General features: G+C 31.0%; 3 protein-coding genes across 4 annotated transcripts; 1 reads left to right on the top strand and 2 right to left on the bottom strand.

Moving 5' to 3' along the window:
- Nucleotides 1-2,835: 2,835 nt before the first annotated feature.
- LOC111681465 (N-acetylgalactosaminyltransferase 7) lies at nt 2,836-5,718 on the bottom strand. Of its 2 annotated transcripts, XM_046946473.1 has the most exons (4): nt 5,604-5,718; nt 5,033-5,523; nt 4,428-4,904; nt 2,836-4,184 (listed from the first exon to the last, which is right to left on the bottom strand). In XM_046946473.1, the coding sequence occupies exons 2-4, from the start codon at nt 5,235-5,237 to the stop codon at nt 3,091-3,093; spliced, it is 1,776 nt and encodes a 591-aa protein (XP_046802429.1). In that variant the 5' UTR covers nt 5,238-5,523; nt 5,604-5,718; the 3' UTR covers nt 2,836-3,090. The 2 variants fall into 2 exon arrangements, with proteins under 2 accessions (XP_046802429.1, XP_023299019.1); XM_023443251.2 differs by having other exon boundaries at nt 5,033-5,667.
- Nucleotides 5,719-7,255: 1,537 nt separating this feature from the next.
- LOC111681483 (Alstrom syndrome protein 1 homolog a-like) lies at nt 7,256-11,900 on the top strand. The gene is made up of 5 exons (XM_023443270.2): nt 7,256-7,897; nt 7,998-9,210; nt 9,275-11,377; nt 11,431-11,579; nt 11,638-11,900. The coding sequence occupies exons 1-5, from the start codon at nt 7,481-7,483 to the stop codon at nt 11,698-11,700; spliced, it is 3,945 nt and encodes a 1,314-aa protein (XP_023299038.2). The 5' UTR covers nt 7,256-7,480; the 3' UTR covers nt 11,701-11,900.
- Nucleotides 11,901-14,719: 2,819 nt separating this feature from the next.
- Nucleotides 14,720-20,223, bottom strand: LOC111681484 (vesicle-fusing ATPase 1). The gene is made up of 10 exons (XM_023443271.2): nt 20,065-20,223; nt 19,451-19,931; nt 19,296-19,384; nt 19,000-19,218; nt 17,838-17,983; nt 17,278-17,759; nt 16,397-17,212; nt 16,144-16,328; nt 15,932-16,090; nt 14,720-15,852 (listed from the first exon to the last, which is right to left on the bottom strand). The coding sequence occupies exons 2-10, from the start codon at nt 19,457-19,459 to the stop codon at nt 15,720-15,722; spliced, it is 2,238 nt and encodes a 745-aa protein (XP_023299039.1). The 5' UTR covers nt 19,460-19,931; nt 20,065-20,223; the 3' UTR covers nt 14,720-15,719.
- Between the last annotated feature and the right edge of the window lie 279 nt (nt 20,224-20,502).

The following is a 20,502-nucleotide window of genomic DNA, read 5'->3' as shown; positions in this document are numbered from 1 at the left end:
ATACGTTTTAAAAATGCGATAAATGTTAAAGTTTACATAAAATACACTCATAAGTAAATATTCGTAACTATCAAAATCTAGTTTATTTGCAAGTTTTTATTTTTAGTTTTGTTGGAAAATAACAGATATTTGCTGGAATTTGGACCGTTTAACAATTTGATATTAGTCTCAAAATTGGTCACATTTCAAACTTTTGTAAATTTTCATAAAGGAATGTTTTTTGCTAATATTTATCATAATATACTGAGATAACCCTGGTTCTATGGAAACCATGAAATTGAACCTGCTGCTGTTAAGATTATAATTTTGACAACTTAAGGCTCAAATATGACTTTTTCGCCAAGTACTATGATGTTTCTTTCCTACTGAAATCGAATGACTTTAATGTTTTTAAGTTACTTTTTAAATTTCTGAGAGATGCGAAAATAGACCAGTAATCTGATTATGAAGATTCAATGATGTAACTTTTCTGTTTTTTGTGCGATTATCTGGCAGTTTCAGGAAACGTTTCCATTGTTTCTATTTCTAGCTGCGTACATTTGAGTTGTTGAACATAATTCCAACAGCCCGTAGGTTATTACATATTAAAAAGCATCCAATTGTAAACAAGTATGTAATTAGCAATCTTCTTTCTTTCTATCTATATATCTATCTATCTATCTATTTATCTATCTATCTATCTATCTATCTATCTATCTATCTATCTATCTATCTATCTATATATCTATCTATCTATCTATCTATCTATCTATCTATCTATCTATCTATCTATCTATCTATATATCTATCTATCTATCTATCTATCTATCTATCTATCTATTTATCTATTTATCTATCTATCTATCTATCTTTCTATCTATCTATCTATCTATCTATCTATCTATCTACCTATCTATCTATATATCTATCTATATATCTGTCTATATATCTATCTATCTATATATCTATCTATCTACCTATCTATATATCTATCTATCTATCTATCTATCTATCTATCTATCTATCTATCTATCTACCTATCTATATATCTATCTATCTATCTATCTATCTATCTATCTATCTATCTATCTATCTATCTATCTATATATCTATCTATCTATCTATCTATCTATCTATCTATCTATCTATCTATCTATCTATCTATCTATCTATTTAACTATCTATCTATCTATTTAACTATCTATCTATATATCTATCTATCTATCTATCCATCCATCTATCTATCTATCTATCTATCTATCTATCTATCTATCTATCTATCTATCTATCTATCTATCTATCTATCTATCTATCTGTATTGTAATATTTTCGATAAAGCAAAAATAAAAATTGTAAGTTCAGACGTTTTTTGGACATTTTCTGAACATTTTACTGACAACGTTGTAAGAAATTGAAAATCGAGTATCACAGCTTTTACTCTCTACAAAGATCGAAACAATGGCAAACGTTTCGTTTATTTTCGTACCCTGGTCTTAATCTAAAGCCTTGATGGAAATAGGGATTTTCAGCTCAAAACTATTTAACTGATTATTTACTAAACATTTTTTACAGGTGTATAATTTTATAATAGTTTCATGAATTTATTTTTGCTAAAATTTTTTTCTTTTTAATTTTTTTTTGTAAAATTAAGACAATTTCCTTATCATTACAAACATGTTAATTTATTTGTTATTTATTTGTCCAATTTTCATAATCATAAATTATCAACGTACGTTTATTTTTTATTAGTTTCCTTTTAAATATTAACGAGTCAATAAATAAGGGTATAAAAAAGGTATTAATTATTGATTACAATAAATAATTTTGATTGATTTTTTAAGAAACTTCAAAAGAAATTTATAGGAAAAGTTTATTTTTTTATATATATGTTATTGTACCTTTTACGCAGTTTGTTTTTAGCAAAATTTTATAAAAGTTTACAAAACAAACTCGCAGTTAGATAAAAATTTTTGATAAATTGTTTTTTTTTCATTTGCAATTCGTGACTCTATTTTCAAAAAGTGTTAACTCAATATTTTTAAAATATTTTTTCGAGATTATGACTATGAACATTTAAAAACCTAAAAACTCAATTGTAGTTATTTTTTGTTAAGAAATAAAAAATCATTAATTTTATATATTTATTTTTTTTAATTTTTTTTTATTGAATTAATATTTTCATGTTAAATAGTTTTTTTTATAAACTTTTTTATTCAATTTCAGACTTGTAATAGTAGCATTTATAAATGTTTAGTTGCTTTTTTTTCAAAAAAGTCATAATTTTCATGATTTCAAAAAAAACCCCTAAATTTAAAAATAATTAAGTAAATACTTAATACTAAAATAATAGAAGAGATTACTAGTATAGTTAGTCATAGTTGTATAAAGTAAATAAGAATAGTTAAATGTTTTTGCAAGATTTATCACAAATTAAAAATTTATAAAACGAAATAATATTAAGAAAAAAAATAAAGCAAACAAAATGGAAGCTGTATAATCAAAGAATTTATGTGTATAGTTATTATACAAGTATAATTGTTATAAAAAAATATTTTAAATAATTAAATAAATATAACATTTCTTAAAAAGAAGTTGGCAATGTTGACGAATAATTTTTGTTTTTTTTTTAATATAATTTTAAAAATGAAAAATAAAAAAACACCTTAAAATGTTATTTAAAAAATATATGTTATTTACTAATATAAGTTATTAACTAAACCATGTAATTAATATTTTAAATAGTTTTTTTGATTTGTTGTCTACACAATGTTTGTAATAATTTTCAATAAGAAAATTATTTCTACATTCCTTCATATTTCTATTTTCTGTTTTTGTAATCATCTATGCTTGTTTTTAAAAAACTATAGATTCATTTTTGAAACCCACTTTGTTCTCTACATTCACATACCGCATTAAGTAGCGTTAGTTTCCTTCTAACTTAGTTTTGTTTTCTCTGCCTTTTTTCTCTAATTTTCTAATAAATATATTGCTTATAAATTTGTGTGTGTATCTTTTTGTTATAGGTCTCCTTAATATGTTGCATTCCATCATTCACTCATACATTCGTTCGTTCATTTAGTTAGTGTTCACATTTCGCCATGTTTTGATTGTCTAATATCTGGGTTTAATGGGCTTAAAATACCACTGTTGATAGCCATCATTAACATCACAGTGTGCTAAAAATAGCTGTTGAGTGGTGGGATGTAAGGCCATACATTTCTTATGGGCACGATGCAGTAAATGTTTTGTCTGTTCATTATAACTCCAGGGTCCATCTACGGTACCCAAACGACAAACAGCCAATTTTATACCTTGACGATCGGCTTCTACACAGCGTTCTCCTACGCCCAATTGACCAGCCGCATTAAGTCTTATTAGTTGATTATTACCACCACCATGGCAATGTGACAGGCCCATTATAGCTGGCGGTTGATTGCCCATCGAATCGAGACAATTATCGGAGGCTACCGAACGCAATTCACCCCAATGTAAATTGGCTGGTAAAGCGGGGAACTTGTCATAAACGTCATAAGCTATATTATCCATATACCATTGGAATGATTTACAATTTAAACGTTTCTTTAATGCCAACTGTTCCGAAATATCACCCATATCCAAAAATCTAGCCAAAGGCTCTCTAGTATAGAAATACTCCTTGTGTGTTTCATCAAACCAAGTCTCAATGACACGCTTATAATTGATAGTTATTAAGGGACCCTTCTTTTTCTGTGCCAATTTGCCGAAATTGTAAGGCATAAAACCACGATATACATGACCCACATGTGAACAAGGCACCCATTCAATACTGCCACCACACTGCCAAATTTTAAAACTTAATTCGAAATTCTCACCACCCCACACTAAAAGACCAGGATCATACGCTCCCAATTCTAAGAAATATTCACGATTAATGGCAAACAATCCACCAGCATGAGTGGGACTGCGATAGGGTTCAGAATTGTGTTGTCTACGACGTTGTTCACGCTTTGGCACTTCATTCTCCTTGTACAACATGCCCCATTCGAAAATACCACGGAAATGATTTTCACTACCGTATACAGAGCGATATTCGAAGGTCTTATAATCAATGCCATCAATAATGGGCACTGTCATTACGGTACGATCGCGATAAATAGGAGCCAATAGTGGTGGCAGCCAGTTAATGTTGACCTCACAATGGGCATCTAGGAAGACTATGACTTCACCTGAAACCAAATTGAGGAATAAAATTAAATCTATACTCGAAAACCGAAAATGATTAAAAAAAATCGAAGTTGAAAAATTTTTTTAAATTCTAATGAAAACTTAAATATTTTATAAAAACTTGGAATATCAATCGATATTTATTTGATAAAATTTGGTAAAAACTTTTATTTTTTTGGAAAAATGTTTTTTCTCCTAAAAACTTGAATTATTCGTGCCAAACAAATTTATGAAATTTGTCTTACCTGTTGCCACCGAAGCACCTCTAGATCTTGTACGTATTAAACCTTCTCTCTCCTTGTTGCGTACTAATTTTACCAAACCATTAAACTGTTCAATATATTCATCCAATTTTTCCTTAAGATCCTTTTTGTCCGAATAATCATCGACCAAAACAATTTCATGTAAAACATGCTTAGGTGAACGATCTATAACAGAATGGACGGTACGCATTAGCACGGAAAATCCTTCATTATGAAAAACTATTATAACACTAGTCTTGGGTAAATCATAGGGATAATTCCAATGTCTACACTCCTCCAGACGGGTATCACGCACACTGCGATGCATAGAGATTTCATCGGAACAGGCTATATTCATGCCATATTCCATTTCTGATTCATCAGCTTCATTTTTCTTGTGGGCCGGCAAATGATAAGCTTCGCCATTTTCACCCGGCCCTACACGATCTTCTAAATGTTGGGGCTCAAAGTTGCCTAAACCTGTTAGTAATAGACAACAAACAAATGCTTATCAATGCAAATGCATAATGTAAAGTAAACACAAGTGTTTTCTCTTTGTTTCACATAAACAAACGAACACAATGCGAATATGTACACTATATACTAACCTTCTACTAAAACGGGTACTTCTTTGGGTCTACCCTCAAGACGCTGATAACTACGACGGCCAGAACCGAACTTAGCTTGATATGCTTCTTGCACACGCTTGTGGCTATCGCTCCAAGTGGTTAACAAATACAGCAGTGGCAAAATGACCATACACACTAGGGCCAAACGGCACATGCGTCCGCTGCGTATATTGCTGATACGCATTTTTCACTGTACTCTAATTTTCCTCACGCAATTGGAAGTAAAATAATATTTGGAACTCACTTCAATCGAAGATTTAACCACGACAAAGAAAGTGTCATTTATTTTCATGCAGAATCTTGTCGACGTGTCTTTATGCCAGCCTGCCTGCCTGCCTGCCTGTAACCAAACAACGTTATTATAGCCGCCTTCAATACAAGAAGCAGCAGCAGCAATAACAACAAAAGTAATAAAATATACAATTTTCAATAGTCGGTCGGTTGCTTGTTCTTCAAATCGTTTACTTATTCTTCACACACCAAAATAGACACAATAACAATTTTAGAAAAAAACAACAACAATAATATTACTACACCATTAATTCCATACTTTTCTAAGCCAGCTTGTAAATAGACGATCCAACAATACTAGATGAATGAATGAACAACAAATAAAAGCCGCAAAAAAGAAATAAAGTTTGTTTAAAATGTCAAGAAAGGCGAATTCACATATGGTGGTGGCAGTTCGGTAACATTTTCCAAAAACAATAATTGCGATGGTTTCATTTAATGAAAATATATATGTATATATGCGTACCAGTTAAAATTAATATTCAACATAAGTCTTAGTGAAATTAGTGTTTATTTACAAAATTTGCTTTAAATTTTAATTGTTTTTCTAAAATAATAAAGTTTGTTATTCCTATGCATTAACGTAAACAAAAATCTCACAATTTCTCTGCCGACGTTTTGTCAAGTGTCGTGATAAATAATTGTCTTGTATAGACACGGTGAAAGAGAAGAATAATCAGTTGATTGTATAAATCCACCTTATGTGAATTCGCCTTGATCGTAAAAACTTTCAAGGCGAACTCATAAAGGTGGTATTTTCCAATCAGCTGACAATTTTTTCTTAATTCGTTCGGTTTACGTATCTGTCAAAGTTTGATATTATTTACATTTTTATATATAAAAATATCCGTTTAACGGAATAAAAATTTCTGTTTAACGGAATAAAAAACCGTTAATAATTTGAATTATTCATGTGAAAAATCTAAAAATACCAAGCATTTCGTAAACAAATATCATTTTATTTAAATAATGACGTATGAGGTATTTATCCGACCAGCTGCTTCTACATTATGTGCAACGATTCATTCGTAATATAATATTTTCATAAATATGTTCCTTTTTGTGTTTATTTTTTACTAAAAATTTACTTTACTTCAAATTTATTTAAATTTATCTGCCGGAATAGAATTTTTCGTTTAACACAAACATTATTGAATGCAAAATATATTTTTATCACAAAATTTTATAACTTTATTTCTATTTTTTATAAAATACAAAAATTTTACCAAAAAAAATATAAAATTGATTCTTGTTGCAGAACTGCCACCACTAGGGTTCTATAAATCGACTTTCGAATATTCGAACAATCGACTTTTTGTCGAAAAAAGTCGAAAAGTCGAAGTCGACTATTTTGTTCCAAAAAAGTCGATAACTCGACTATCGTCTGTGAAAAAAATCGAAAAGTCGACTTTGTGAATAAAAGTCGAAAAAAGCAGAAAAGTCTGAAAGTCGAAAAAAGTCGAAAAGTTGTAAAAAGTCGAAACGTCGGAAAAATCCGAAAAATCGAAAATTGTAGAATCAAGTCAAAAATTTTAAAAAAGTGGAAAAAAGTCAAAAACTCTAAAATAGTCGGAAAATCTCGAAAAAAAAAGTTAAAAAATAGTCGAAAAAAGTAGAAAGAAGTCAAAAAGTTGAAAAAATCGAAAAAAATCGAAAAGTCGGAAAATGTCGACTGTTTATAAAATACTTACAGTCGAAAAGTCTAAAAGTGGATTTTTATTCAAATGAAAAAAGTTGAAAAATCGACTTTTCATAGAATGCAAAATTCGAAAAGTCGACTTTTAACTAAATGAAAAAAGTCGAAAAGTCGACTTTTAGTTTCAACTGTAGAACCCTAGCCACCACCTTATCTGAATTCGCCTTAATGTTGTTGTTGACTAACACCACCTTATCTGAACTCGCCTTGTTTCATACAAAAACAATTTTGGGGGTTGTTTTTTTTTAATTTGTATTTCTCTTATTGTTAGAGTTTTGGAATTTTTTGAATGGATTTTCTGGCACGAGCAATTGTAACTAATATCTGTACATCTGCATAACATATTACTAAAACACAGCTGTTAATTTTGTCATTGATAAGACAGACAGACGTACAGCTAAAAATTAATTTTTAGTTTAGCATACACAACTAACATAACGATGGACAATTGTTCAAAACACACAAAGCGTGTCTTACCGAATACCCCACGCGTAAGTGATAAAATTATGGAGTATTATCAGAAATTTGGACACGATCGTGATTTAGAGAAATTTATGCGCCTGTATTCTCCGGCCAGTAGTCAGGATAGTCAAAAGACTCAGGGAGGTGATTGTGGAGGTAGTATAGAATCCTGCTGTAAGCGCACCAAAAGTCGGGAAACAATTTCATCAACTAGCAGCAGTTGTGAAGCCTTAGCTATGATGCCATCTAGACCGTTGAGTGTTTGTGGTGCAGTTAATAGTAAAAGTTTACCTAATATTGATGTACAAGTGCAAGCTATTGGTGAAGGAGCACATTTTCCTTCTAAAGATGTTATTGTGGATATAAATATTGAAACAGAGGGTGATAAAGAGAAGGTACGAATATTTTTGAAACTTTTATTTATAAAAGACACTTGTATATGAATAACGTTTTAATTATATTTTTTAATTTCTACAATTATCTCAACTCCTTAAGATCATAAGCATATCAACAGAAAATTTACAAACGCCTAAGAAAAACCTTAAAAACACCAAAACACAAACACCAGAATCAATTGCTAAAACACATAGACGTCTAGAGTGGGATTCACTTGGTGATGTTGGCTATATAAAATCTATGTCTACTAGTAATATAAGTACCATGGAAAGATCTTTACTTAGGGAATTCTTTAAAGAAAATAGTGTTGTTTCTGAACCAGGAACTTCTGTAGCAGTAAATAAAATTCAAGAACTTGTAGCCGAAGAACATAAAACTGTAAAAAAACTGAAAGCAACTGAAATTGAACATAGCACACCGCCCTTAGCCTGTAGTACTTTAGTGGAAACTACCAAAAGAGGAGCAAAACCCAAAATGATATCACAATCCACATCATCCACTTCGCTGAATAAGAAATTCGAAAAATATGCTCAAACATCATTAATAAAACCACCAACATTACATTCCCAAGAAATACAATGTAGTATGTCTTCTGCAAACTCCATAATAGAGGGAACAGCTACTCCTTCCAGTTTTGAATATTGTTCATCAAGATCATCTAAATCACGTACATCTAAATCATCGGATTATGTCGTTAAAACAGTTAACCAAAAGCATGTTAATCAATCGGAACATTCCTTTATAAACAGCATAACAGAACTGCTAATGAAACGAAAAGCTTTGTCGGAGAAAAATCAACAAAAATGTCAACAATTGAATAATATACGCGAACTGCAAACAAAATTTCAAACTGCCTTAGATGAAAATAAAGAAAATCTATCACATTGTTCAATAGACTCAACGACAACTGCCAGCTCGTTTTCTCTAAGCAAAAAAGCACCCGAATTGGATTTAGGCATACAATTGATTTGTTCACTTATCGATGCTAAAAGCGTTAATGGCAGGCAGAAAAAACAATTAATACGTGATATTGTTAAACGTATAACACGTTTAGAAGTCGCAGATGAAAGCAGTAACTCTACTACAATAAATAGTAGTGGTGGTACAAACTCCAGTGATTGCAAACAACATCACGTCTACGATTCAGTAAGTTCAAGTATAAATAACAGACATAGACAAGGTAATATGAACAAATTAAAGGTGGAATTGGGAGTAGCACCTATAACAACGGAAGAAGACATCACTAAAAGTGTAATAGAAAAACCTTCTACTTCTATCAGCAGTAGTAGTGAGAATACAAATAAAATTTTAGGTGAGTTTAAAATGGAATTTAACTGTGTTAACTTATTGATTATTTTTAATTTAAAATTTATTAGTTATTAAACCTGAAACCAATGTCAAATCAAAGCCAGCATCTTCACCTCATTTTCAACTAAATCATGATAAAACTTACAATTCTAAGCAATTTCCATGTAAAACAAAAAGTCAGTATGAAAATGCCCTTAAAGAAAATAACACACAAGTGCCAAGTGTAGCAGCTACAATTAGCAAAGAAACTCAAAGTGAAAAAATGAAAACGTCGCAAAGTAAGGAGAGAATTAAACAAATAACATCAAATGTTAAACATCAACCAGAAGCACCACCAACAAAAGAATCTACAACTTCTTTAGAAAACAAGACAAGTCGTTCCACACAAACTTCAAAAACCACAAAATCTTCATCCTCAGCTACATCTGTGACCTCTACACCAGATTTGACCACACAAAAGCTTGTTATACCCACAAGTAATGAATTAAATAATTCCAACACCGATGCCGAGCAGCCAACAATGCGTGAATGGTTGAATCCTTTGACACAATCCGAAATTGAGTATGAGGAGAAAAAACGTCAGGAAATGAAGAAAAAAGCTGCTGCTGTCCAAAAGGAAAAACTATTGAGAAAAACCAAAAACGATAGCGGTCGGGTACAACAATTAAATTGGATTGAAAATGAAATAAAACGACTCGAATCTCTAAAACATCTTTTGCTTAAAGATGAAACGAATGAAAGAAGTTCTACTACTGTGTCCAGTCTTGACTTCACTACACATAATGATAAAACAAAAGACTCTACTCACACCGATAAATTGTATGATACAGTGTACTCGGATAAGTCGTCGATTTTGAGTGAAAGTGCCGAACGTTTAGTGCAAGAAATTGAAATTATATTAGAAGAATCGCATGAAGATGTTATAAATTTAAAGGATAATTTAAAACGTAGCAAAGATCGTAAAAAAGAAATACAAATAATGTATGAAAAGGAGGTGGACTCAACGTCAAAGGAAAATTGTACAAAAACCAAACCCAAATTTCGTACCCTTAAAGAAAGCATTAACATCAATGAAGAGCAACTATTAAACGTTAAGGAAAACGTTGGAAGCGGTAAAGAACGTCAACAAAGAGAAAAAATTGATACACCCAGTACGGAGAAAAGTCAAGAATCGGAAAGCTTAAGAGATTTAGTACAACAAAAGAAACGCGATTTTATGGCAGCTTATAAAACAAAAAAACAACATCATTATGAAGCTCTTAAACAGCAACAGAAGAAAGACTTTAAATATTTAAATATACAACGTCAAATGCATGAAAAAGTTGCCACAACAACAGATTCCGAACATTATTCAGTGCCTCGCACATTAACCAGAAAATACGTTTCCAATGATGTACCCTATGCTTATACACAGCAACCCTTACCGTTAACACCAAACGAACGAGAGGCCAAAATAATACCACATATTCCTCAGCGTTGTAATGTAATCTATAGCACAGCTGCATCAGGAAATATGCAGAATAACCAACATATAACATCATGTGTACCAACGTTTAATAAGGAAACTGCTGCCAACACAAATACCACAACTACTTCCCCATCTTCAATTTTTTGTATGTCTTCAGATGTTTCCGTGCCAATGGGTTCACAAAATACATCCTCCACTCCCACTACAACACATCAATATGATGATGTCGCTACAGCAGCTACCGGAGTTGGAGTTGCAGTACAAACATCTGATTCCATACTACGTTCAAAGCCCATCTATGGACCTAAACGTACCTCACCTATAGCGAAGCCTTATAATGCTGCATCCTCAACAACTACAGCCTGTATACAAGTAAAACCCAAAGGTATTGCTTATGTTATTGAATTTTCTGAAAGCAAAACGCAGACATCATATACCACCTCCAATACCGATATAAACTCAAATGATCTGCAAGCAAATGAAATTACAAATAATTTAACCAGCGAACCCCAGCTAACGCTACAGGAACATTTGGAAAAAAGTAAACCTAAATTTTTACAACAATCAAAAGAACGTAAAGCCATACTCAATCAATTGCAAGCTATGCGTCAGGAACGCGATCGTCAATTAAGAGAAATAATCGATAACACAAGTTTCAATTCATTGGAGAGACGTTTACAATATTTACCACCACCTCCCATACGTAAGCTAGTGAGAATATTTAACTAATAACATTATTAATAATTTGATTTATAGAGAAAGTACGTATTCTAAATACCAAGGAAATGAAGGCGCTTACCAATAAACGTTTCTCCAGTTTACCCGAAGTTATAGCCCGGCAAGAACGTGAACTTGAAGAGAAAAAACGTCGTGGTAATCGTATTCTAAGAGATGTTTTTAATAGAGTAAGTAAATGAGAAAGACTGAAAATTCTTTTATAATTTAATTTTTTTCCTTTTTTAGCGTCTACAAAAGCGTGTACGCAGTGGAAAATTATCCTTAAATCACAGCAGAACTGTAATTTAATATGTAATTATACAACGATAATAACGACAGTACAATATATGGAGTTATTGGAGCCATTTTGTTGCAGTATTTTATATATTTCGGAAAATATATATCTTTTTAACTCTTTTATTTTTGATCCTTATTTCTTATTAAAAATAAATATATTTTAGAAAATTGTTAAAGACATCCAGTTGTTAGATGAAACAATAAAAAATAATATACGTAATATTAGTATAAATTTTGTTATTAAAATAAAATTAATAATTTAAAAATTTTTAGAAATTTATAAAAATCCTTATAAAAAAGTAATGTTTGTTCATAATCGATAAACATTACAAAATTTGAAATGTTCTTGGGGTCGTATATATTTTTATAAAATATATTTCTTTAAATTCGTATTGTGATTAAGGATTAACTTTTCGAATATTCTTTCCACTAATAATGTTCATTTACCGAAAATTTGTTTTTTTTTCAATTTCTTAAAAAAAACATAATTTAAAAGAAATCTTAGCTTACAAACTCTTTCTAAACAAATAAAGATACAGATGTTCTAAATCCGAATCAGGCTTCAAAATTTCTCTATTACATCTGGGAACCGAGACTTCGAAACTTAACAGCGTCATGACAACTTTATGTATGTTTCTAGGTTCAATATTATAGAAAATTCAAAAAGTACCATTTGTAGAACAAAAAAGTACCAAAAAGTCCCCTTTTATGTGTTCTCGCCTAATCCGGGCTCTACATACTTAATACTTAATTTCAAACAGTACCTTTTGAAAAACGAAAAAGTTCCCTTTAATGGGTTCTCATCTAATTCAGACTCTACATACCTAATTTCATATTTCTAGTTTTCATATTATAGAAAATTCAAAAAGTACCCTTTCAAAAACAAAAAAAGGACCAAAAAGTACTCTTTTATAGGTTCTTACCTAATCCCTACCTACATACTTAATTTCAAGTTTCTAAGTTCATTATTATAGAAAACTCAAAAATTACTGTTTGAAAAACGAAAAAGTACCAAAAAGTTCCCTTTTTATGGGTTCTCTTCTAATTCGGGTTCGACATACTTAATTTAATGTATCTAGGTTTAATATTTTAGAAAATTCAAAAAGTACTTTTTGAAAAACGAAAAAATACCAAAAAGTTTCTTTTTATGGATTCTCATCTAATTAAGAATCTACATACGTACTTAATTTCATATTTCTAGGTTCAATATTGTAGAAAATTCAAAAAGTACCTTTTGAAAAAACGAAAAAGTACCAAAAGGTTCCCTTTTTTATGGCTTCTAACTAAATCCAGGCTTCACATACTTAATTTCACGTTTCTAGCCAATAACAACACAAGTGCTGCTCTCGCTCTACCTTGTTTTTACAAACAAGAGTATGATTATGTATTTTGTTTTTGTTAAACTCTACACCACTTTAGTGGGGAGAGTATATTGGGTTTGTGCTGATGTTTGTAACATACAAAAATATTCGTCCTATACGCACCTTTAAGTATACCAATCGGCTTAGAATCATTTTCTGAGTCGATTAAGCTATGTCCGTCCGTCCGTCTGGCTGGCTGTCCATGTAAACCTTGTGCGCAAGGTACAGGCCGCAATTTTTAAGATGGATGAAGTTTGGCCCACACGCTTCTATTGAAGATGGTTAAAATCGGTCCATTATTTCGACTAGCCTCCATATAACCGTACCCCCAAATGGGACCTTTTGACTTATAATTATTTTAAATGATCTATTATGTTAACAAAAGTCGACAAAACTTAGTTTTATAGAACTTTAAATGACACTACCGATTTTTGTAATGATCGGGCTTCATTTGACCCTATCCCCCACACAAACTCCCCTTCAGAAAATGACTTAAAGGTCAAAATTCACTTACAAACACTTTTAAATTCTACATAAATAATATTGAAGAGGACTTAACTCCCCCTATCAACATTTTTAAGGATAGGGCCGTATTTTGCCCTACTCCCCTTTGAGCCTTCTTGTAAAAAATCTATTTTTTGACAAAAAAAGGAAAAATATTCTGAAATAAAGTTAAAAAAACAAACCAAATGGACATGGCTTAATCGACTCCGCTATCTATAAGGATCCAGAATATATATACTTTATAGGGTTGGAAAATTATATTATAGAAATTACAAACGGAATGACAAACTTATAAGTTTTATACCCTTCACGAAGGTGAAGGGTATAAAAATAGTTGTTTTTCCAAGTTTTCACAAAAAACTTGATTCAATGCCCAAAAAACACATTTTATTAACTTTGTATTTAAGTATTTTTTTAATAAAGATGTTCTGAATTTGAATCAGGTCTCAGAATTTCCAAAAAAAAACTTGATTTAATGCCCAAAAACACATTTCATTAAATTTGTATTTAAGTATTTTTTTAATAAAAATGTTCTGAATCCGAATCAGGTTTCAGAATTTCTTCATCACATCTGAGATTCGAGACTTCGTGTCCTAAAGTTTAAAAAAACCCCAATTTTTGAGGCGTTATAACAGCTTCAGGATAACTTTATGTATAAAATGTTGTATGACATCTGAAAGTCTATTCTGTCAGCTTTAAAATAAACACTGACACATCTTCTTTAACAAATTCACTTAAAAATTATAAAATTTAAATTTTCACTAAATTTTTAATTTTTCCCTAAAAAAAATACTTTTTTAACACCCCCTAAAAAAAACACAATTTTTTAACTTTTTTTGTATTTAAGTAATTTTGTTAATATTTCTTTTATATTTTTAATAATTTTTTATTATAATTGCTCATTGATTTTGTTTATTTTCGTTAAATATAATCAGATGATATATTAATTTAAGTTTTTTTTTAAGTTTTAATAAATTTTTTTTTGTTTTAATATATAATTGTTTAAAATATTTGGAATTAAACACATGACATATAGAATTTTCTAATAACATTTGCTAAAACCAATTTTCATCTTTTAAAATATAATTAATTATAAATTATATATATTATTATAGCAGAAGCCTTTGTGTTTTTTTTTTTTTATTTGAATATTTAACAATTTTGTGTTTTAACTTTGGGTTGCTGTGTAACTTTTAACAATGCTATACATACAATTCCTGGTGTTTGTTGGTGTCTTTAAGTTTTTTTGTATTTTTTAGAAGTTTTGAGTAGTGCTCTATTGCCATAAGAGTAAGTGTCCAGGGCAAAGAATATTATGGCAATAATTATAAAAAGAGGAATATTATGATACAATTCGTTGAAAAGTTTTATAACTTATAAACTAATAATTGAATGTTTGTCTAATCACACCACACGGAAGAGGAAGTATGTATGTATGTGCCATAAACATATTTTACAATAATTTCAGAAGATCATCTTATAGCAACCGAAAAAGTTTATTAAAAACATTTAAACGTATATTTTTATGTGGAATGTCTAACGAGGATTCTTTCAAAGTAGAAGATAGATATTAAATCATTATCTAGCTAGATTTATGTGTAAAGTTTCAATTATGTTAATCTGCTCACACGAAATGAGATCATATTTCATTATTAAAGTGTTTTCAAGCACATCCTGTACACCTCTTGAGTGTTATTGTTTAGGAAAATCTCGAAATGGGCGAGTGAGTGTATAATAAATAATTAGTAGTAGTTTTAAGAAAACAAAGTTAAATGGAGACCAATTTGAAGCATATCCTAACGATTTTTATGTTTTTTATTGCTCAACTTATTTAAACAAAAATGTTAAGTTTCCTTTTAATCTTATGTTTTTCATTTGATGATTGACTGTAACTGTCTAGGGTTTTGTTGTAAATATTCATAATAATTAAGCTATTTGCATTTGGATAAGTAAGTAATATAATTTTGTAATAAATAACATTTCTTTTTTTATGTTTTGTTGTTTGTTTAATTAAATTTGTCGTTAATTTTTTTTCTTTTAGTATTTGAATTAATTTGTTTTTGTCTTTTAACTTATAATAATGTCATTATTATAGATCTTTTGTTTGTTAATTTAGAAAACAACGTTGAGCTCAACAATGGACATGTTCAAACTATTGCGAAGTAGTTAGTGTTTGCCCACCATATCCAAACCACCTTCTTCTTCCATTTTCGTAAGGAATTTTATAGCACGATGTTGTGGCTCTGTCTGACGTGCCATATCGATAAGGGCTAACAATTTCTTTATGCCAATAAATACTCTACACATAATTAAACAAAACAAAACAAAAAAACATGTAATAATCATATTAACAATAAAAACAAATAACAAAAACTTACCGCTTGCCTGACATTTTCTTGCCAATGGCTTGTAATTCACCCTTGCTAAAGATGTCAGCATCTTCTAATACAGCCAACACATGTTCGGGATGAGAAAGATTAGGTACATGTAGAACAGAAGTAAAAGCTGATAACATTTCCATTTCCTCCAAAACCTCACTGGAAAAGCAAAACATTTGCATTAACACTTTCGTTTAAGCTTACAAACTTACCGTCTGCTGGAAGTTACTAAAATTAATAATTTACGACCCTTTGGTGGCTGTTTCTTCAAGAGCACCAATAATGCTTGCAAAGTTAAATTAGAATAACGTGGTCCAATGGGACCGTAATCCAATAAACGTTCAACATTATCAACCACAATACAACTTAACATGGAACGATAAGCATCATCGAAAATCTAATAAATTTGAAAAAATTTTTAGTTAATAATGTAATAAACTTTATAATTATTTGTTAATTCCTCACCTTACGTATATGTAAGCACTTAGCTGATTCGGTATAACCCACCATATCTTCGGGTGAGCAAACTTTAACAAATGGAAAATCGGACATTTTAGCCAATTTAGCAGCTAAAGCAGATTTGCCCGAATTTGGAGAACCTTCAATCAGCACTGAAACTAAACCGGAACTTTCAGTGGCTCTAGCTTGTTGTACATACAGCATACCATCTTCCAAAATATTAGCCACAGGTTGACCCCAATTGATAATGCCTCTGGAAAGCATATTTTCCAAGATTTCCATGGCTGTACCAAATGCCGGTTTGATATCATTCTCTAAAGCATGCAAGAAATCAGAACGTGTAACCTTTAGCTTTTCCATGGCCTCGGGATCAACAGTTACTTTAGCATCAGCTTTAATTAGACGATTCATAGCGGTAGACTGAGCAGCACGTACCAAACCTTCCAACTCAGCTCCACTAAAGTTTTTAGTAAGAGCAGCAATCTCTTTGCAATCTACATCGGGGGCGATTTTATTGAATTCACGCATGCGCTTGGTATGAATATTTAAAATTTGCACACGACCCTGTTCATTGGGTAAACTAATTTCCATTTGTACTTCCAAACGACCGGGACGCAATAAGGCGTCATCAATCATATCACGACGATTAGTCATACCAATAACTAAAATGTTATTTAATTGTTCAACACCATCGATTTTGGCCAACAATTGATTTACCACAGTATCGTGGACACCACTATTACCGGCCACAGAACCACGTTGTTTACAAATGGCATCGATTTCATCAAAGATGATAATATGCAAACCGCTGTTTGGACCCAACTATTGAGTATAATATAAAACTAAATGTAATACATTCCATAAACTGTATCTATAGCATGCCTTACCCTTTTCTCTTCCTCCTCAGCTTCGGCAAACAAACGACGAATGTTGGCTTCTGATTCACCCACATATTTATCCAAAATCTGTGGACCATTAACAATCTTAGGCTCTCTGGCATTTAACATATTGCCAATTTGACGAGCCATTAAAGTTTTACCAGTACCGGGTGGACCATATAATAAAATACCCTTTACGTGCTTGCAGCCCAATTGTTCTACCAACTCTGGTGGAAAGACTCGAGAAGCAAATGCTCTTCTAAAGATGGCATTGAATTCCTTATCCAAACCGCCAATACCCATTTTACCGAAATCCCAATCAGGATTAATAATCGATTGACGCACTATTTTACCCTTGGATTTGCCTTGTAAATTCAATGCTGAATTTTCAGCCTTTTCAAATTGCACAATAGTATTGCCGGTTATGCGTCCAAATCTTACATTTCTAGTGGCAGACTCCTTGCCCTCACTAAGGGCTTTTGGATCAACAGCTAATATAAATTTTCATGAAATTTTAGTTTATAGTTTTATTTAGCAACTGAACTGATGTTATTTAAACCTTAACTCACCTTCTAAAGTTTTAACTGCCAATCCCAAGAGTTTCTTATCCTGGAAGCTAAACACTAAAGTTTGACCTACGGTTAAGGCCATGCCAGCAAACTGCATTAAGAATTCTTTAGCCATTAAATCGGAATCGTAAGGTTCTTGAGAAGTTCTAAAAATTAAATTTGTATTAAAAATTAAGATCAAGGAGCGTACATAAGTTATTAAACAAATATGTTTAGGGTGGTAAGAAGCAATTGAAGAATAAGCCCATGTTATATATCTTTATTTCTTACTCAATAAAAGTTTTAATGTAAAAAACTTTTGGTACTTAACAAATGAAGAATTGTTATATTATATATTTAGGACTTAATACTAAATAAATTACTAATTTATGGAGCATAGAAAAGTTCTTTGTCATATTCCCATCATTGATTATAAAAATCTTAAAAGTAGTTTAACAAACAATACCTCATTATATGATGATGTTGGCAAAAGAACAGATAATTCGCCATAAAACCTTCAATGGTTAATGCCCCCATTATATCGATTTTTGGGGGTAAAGAATAGTGTAGAAAACTAATGCAGAAATATGTGCACTGATGCACACAACAATGATCCAAATATTGCTAAAAGCATTTTAATGTCTCTCCTTATGTTATGTTAACCTTGATATAATTGTAACAACCTATACAATGGTAAAGGGGGGTATTTGATATTAAGTATGCCAATTATTCAACAATGATGGTATATAGTGTTTTTTCCACTTCTTAATGCAGATAGGATTTTTAAATACCATTGAATGCAATAACACCTTAACTCGTTAATATTGGATGTGGGAAAAGAAAAATCTTAAACACATAAGTTTATTGATTTGTTTTTTTTTTTTAAATTGGAGATTAAGGTAAATGTTAAACGTTGTCAAACAGTTTAATTAAAAAGCCCCCCACCATTACATAGTGAAGGTAGCATAACTAGTGAACAATTGCATCATTTAAATACACGTAAGCAAATTTAATAAATGATATTGTTAATATATGTTAAGAGTATACTGTGAAGATTGAAACAGAATTAACAATAGAATCATTACATGAGTCATTTAACGAATATTGATTTTGTATGATTCTTTTTTTGGAAAGCAAATAAAATCAATCCCAATTTTATTACAAATTAAATAAATAGACTTACGTTTTCTTCTGCAAGAAATCCGTTTCAAATGAGACCAAAGTTATAATATCGGAATTGCCATCGAAGCGATAAGGACGTATATCGATTTCTTGATTTATGGAAAGCGTGGCCCATTTACGTTGTACCAACGAAAAGCCAACATGACCTCGTGGCACTTCAGCAGTACGTTCGAGGGCAAAGATATAATGCTGACCTGGTCCGGGTGAGATGTCTGCATATCTATATAAAAGAAAACAATAAAAATAACACAATACATATAGTATAAACTATTTCAACATGCTCTTTAACATCCTTACTTAATATCTTCCGGAAAATCATTAATATTAACAATGGCCTTGTTGGTCAATGACAATTCGTCTGTGGGACATTTCGTGGCTCTCATACGCTAGAAAACATAATAATATTTAGTTTGTTGGCTTTCTAATACATATTATATTCCTTTAATACTTACATAGGACATTTTGCTTTTAAAGGAAGTTTCTTAATAGGGAAATATGTTTTTCTTTTGCTTATCTACACAAAAACACTGAACAGCTGTTTGCAAAAATTCTCTCTGTTTACTATTTTTTTTTTATTAGCAAGTGGTGTCGCTCTCTCTCTTTCCCCTTTTCACCTCTCAGGTGCTGCGAATTAGCAGATTTTGCTGCGCCCTCACACAAACACGTGTATTTCTTATGGGAGCTAGGCTGCTGCGTATCCCTAGGCCCACTTTGACTTGACGCAGCACATATAAAAAAATGGTTTTGCTGTACACAGCGAGACGAAATTTCTGTGCACAGCAGGATGCTCTCTTCTGTCTTTTTGAGAGTATTTATTTTTTTTATAAATAACAAGTTGTCAACTTTAAAATTTCAAAAAGCACCAAATTGAAAAAGCAGAAAAGCCAAAAAAGGGTGAGTTTATATTTCTTCCTTTTGCAGTGGGGAGGAAGGCTGTAAAAGAAATATCGATCCATTACAAATTTTTTCCATTTTTTCACTACATCTAATATAGTTTTTGCAAAAACGTTTACAACTTTAATTTAATGGCAATTTACTTATTGTAATGAGTTTTTGTTAATTATACCTCTTTAAAGCTTCTTTAAGTTGTTTTTACACAATTTTTAAATAAATTTTCACTTTTATTTCAATAATTATTAATCACTTTTTGCAGAAGATATGACACAGCTTTACACTTGGAGAAACAGCTCAGAAATAAAATTATTTTGGGGAACTGTGCAAAGAACAGTGGCGAATAAACTTCTTGTCGGCGTTTATTACAACTTTTAATGTTGACGGCGTTTTTATATCAAAAGTTAGCCGGCTAAAAATATGTGATACAAATTGAATTCACAGTCGTAATTCAGGTCTGAGTTGGGGAACAATTCTCGCGTCATCGCGATTATTTCTTAAACGCGTTTGTTGCCTGGCTTTCGACAGTTTTGCGTCTCGCTCGCACTGGTGTAATGTATTACTTCATATAACTGTTCAAAGTTGTATGTTGTCTACATTAACCTCGTGCTTT

Source organism: Lucilia cuprina, chromosome 3 (assembly GCF_022045245.1).
Source record: "Lucilia cuprina isolate Lc7/37 chromosome 3, ASM2204524v1, whole genome shotgun sequence".
Classification (NCBI taxonomy): domain Eukaryota; kingdom Metazoa; phylum Arthropoda; class Insecta; order Diptera; family Calliphoridae; genus Lucilia; species Lucilia cuprina.
This window is presented reverse-complemented; position numbering and strand designations above follow the sequence as displayed.

What these genes read in the sequence shown, in the direction of transcription:
- LOC111681483 (XM_023443270.2), top strand. Translation starts at nt 7,481, where the DNA reads ATGGACAATTGTTCAAAACACACAAAGCGTGTCTTACCGAATACCCCA. An exon ending in CAGAGGGTGATAAAGAGAAG is followed by an intron (nt 7,898 to 7,997) that starts GTACGAATATTT and finishes CAACTCCTTAAG; the next exon opens with ATCATAAGCATATCAACAGA. An exon ending in TAAGAGATGTTTTTAATAGA is followed by an intron (nt 11,580 to 11,637) that starts GTAAGTAAATGA and finishes TTCCTTTTTTAG; the next exon opens with CGTCTACAAAAGCGTGTACG.
- LOC111681484 (XM_023443271.2), bottom strand. An exon ending in GGCAGTTAAAACTTTAGAAG is followed by an intron (nt 17,760 to 17,837) that starts GTGAGTTAAGGT and finishes AATTTATATTAG; the next exon opens with CTGTTGATCCAAAAGCCCTT. An exon ending in TTAGTAACTTCCAGCAGACG is followed by an intron (nt 16,091 to 16,143) that starts GTAAGTTTGTAA and finishes TTGCTTTTCCAG; the next exon opens with TGAGGTTTTGGAGGAAATGG.
- LOC111681465 (XM_046946473.1), bottom strand. Translation starts at nt 5,237, where the DNA reads ATGCGTATCAGCAATATACGCAGCGGACGCATGTGCCGTTTGGCCCTA. An exon ending in AGTACCCGTTTTAGTAGAAG is followed by an intron (nt 4,905 to 5,032) that starts GTTAGTATATAG and finishes TATTACTAACAG; the next exon opens with GTTTAGGCAACTTTGAGCCC. An exon ending in AGGTGCTTCGGTGGCAACAG is followed by an intron (nt 4,185 to 4,427) that starts GTAAGACAAATT and finishes ATTTGGTTTCAG; the next exon opens with GTGAAGTCATAGTCTTCCTA.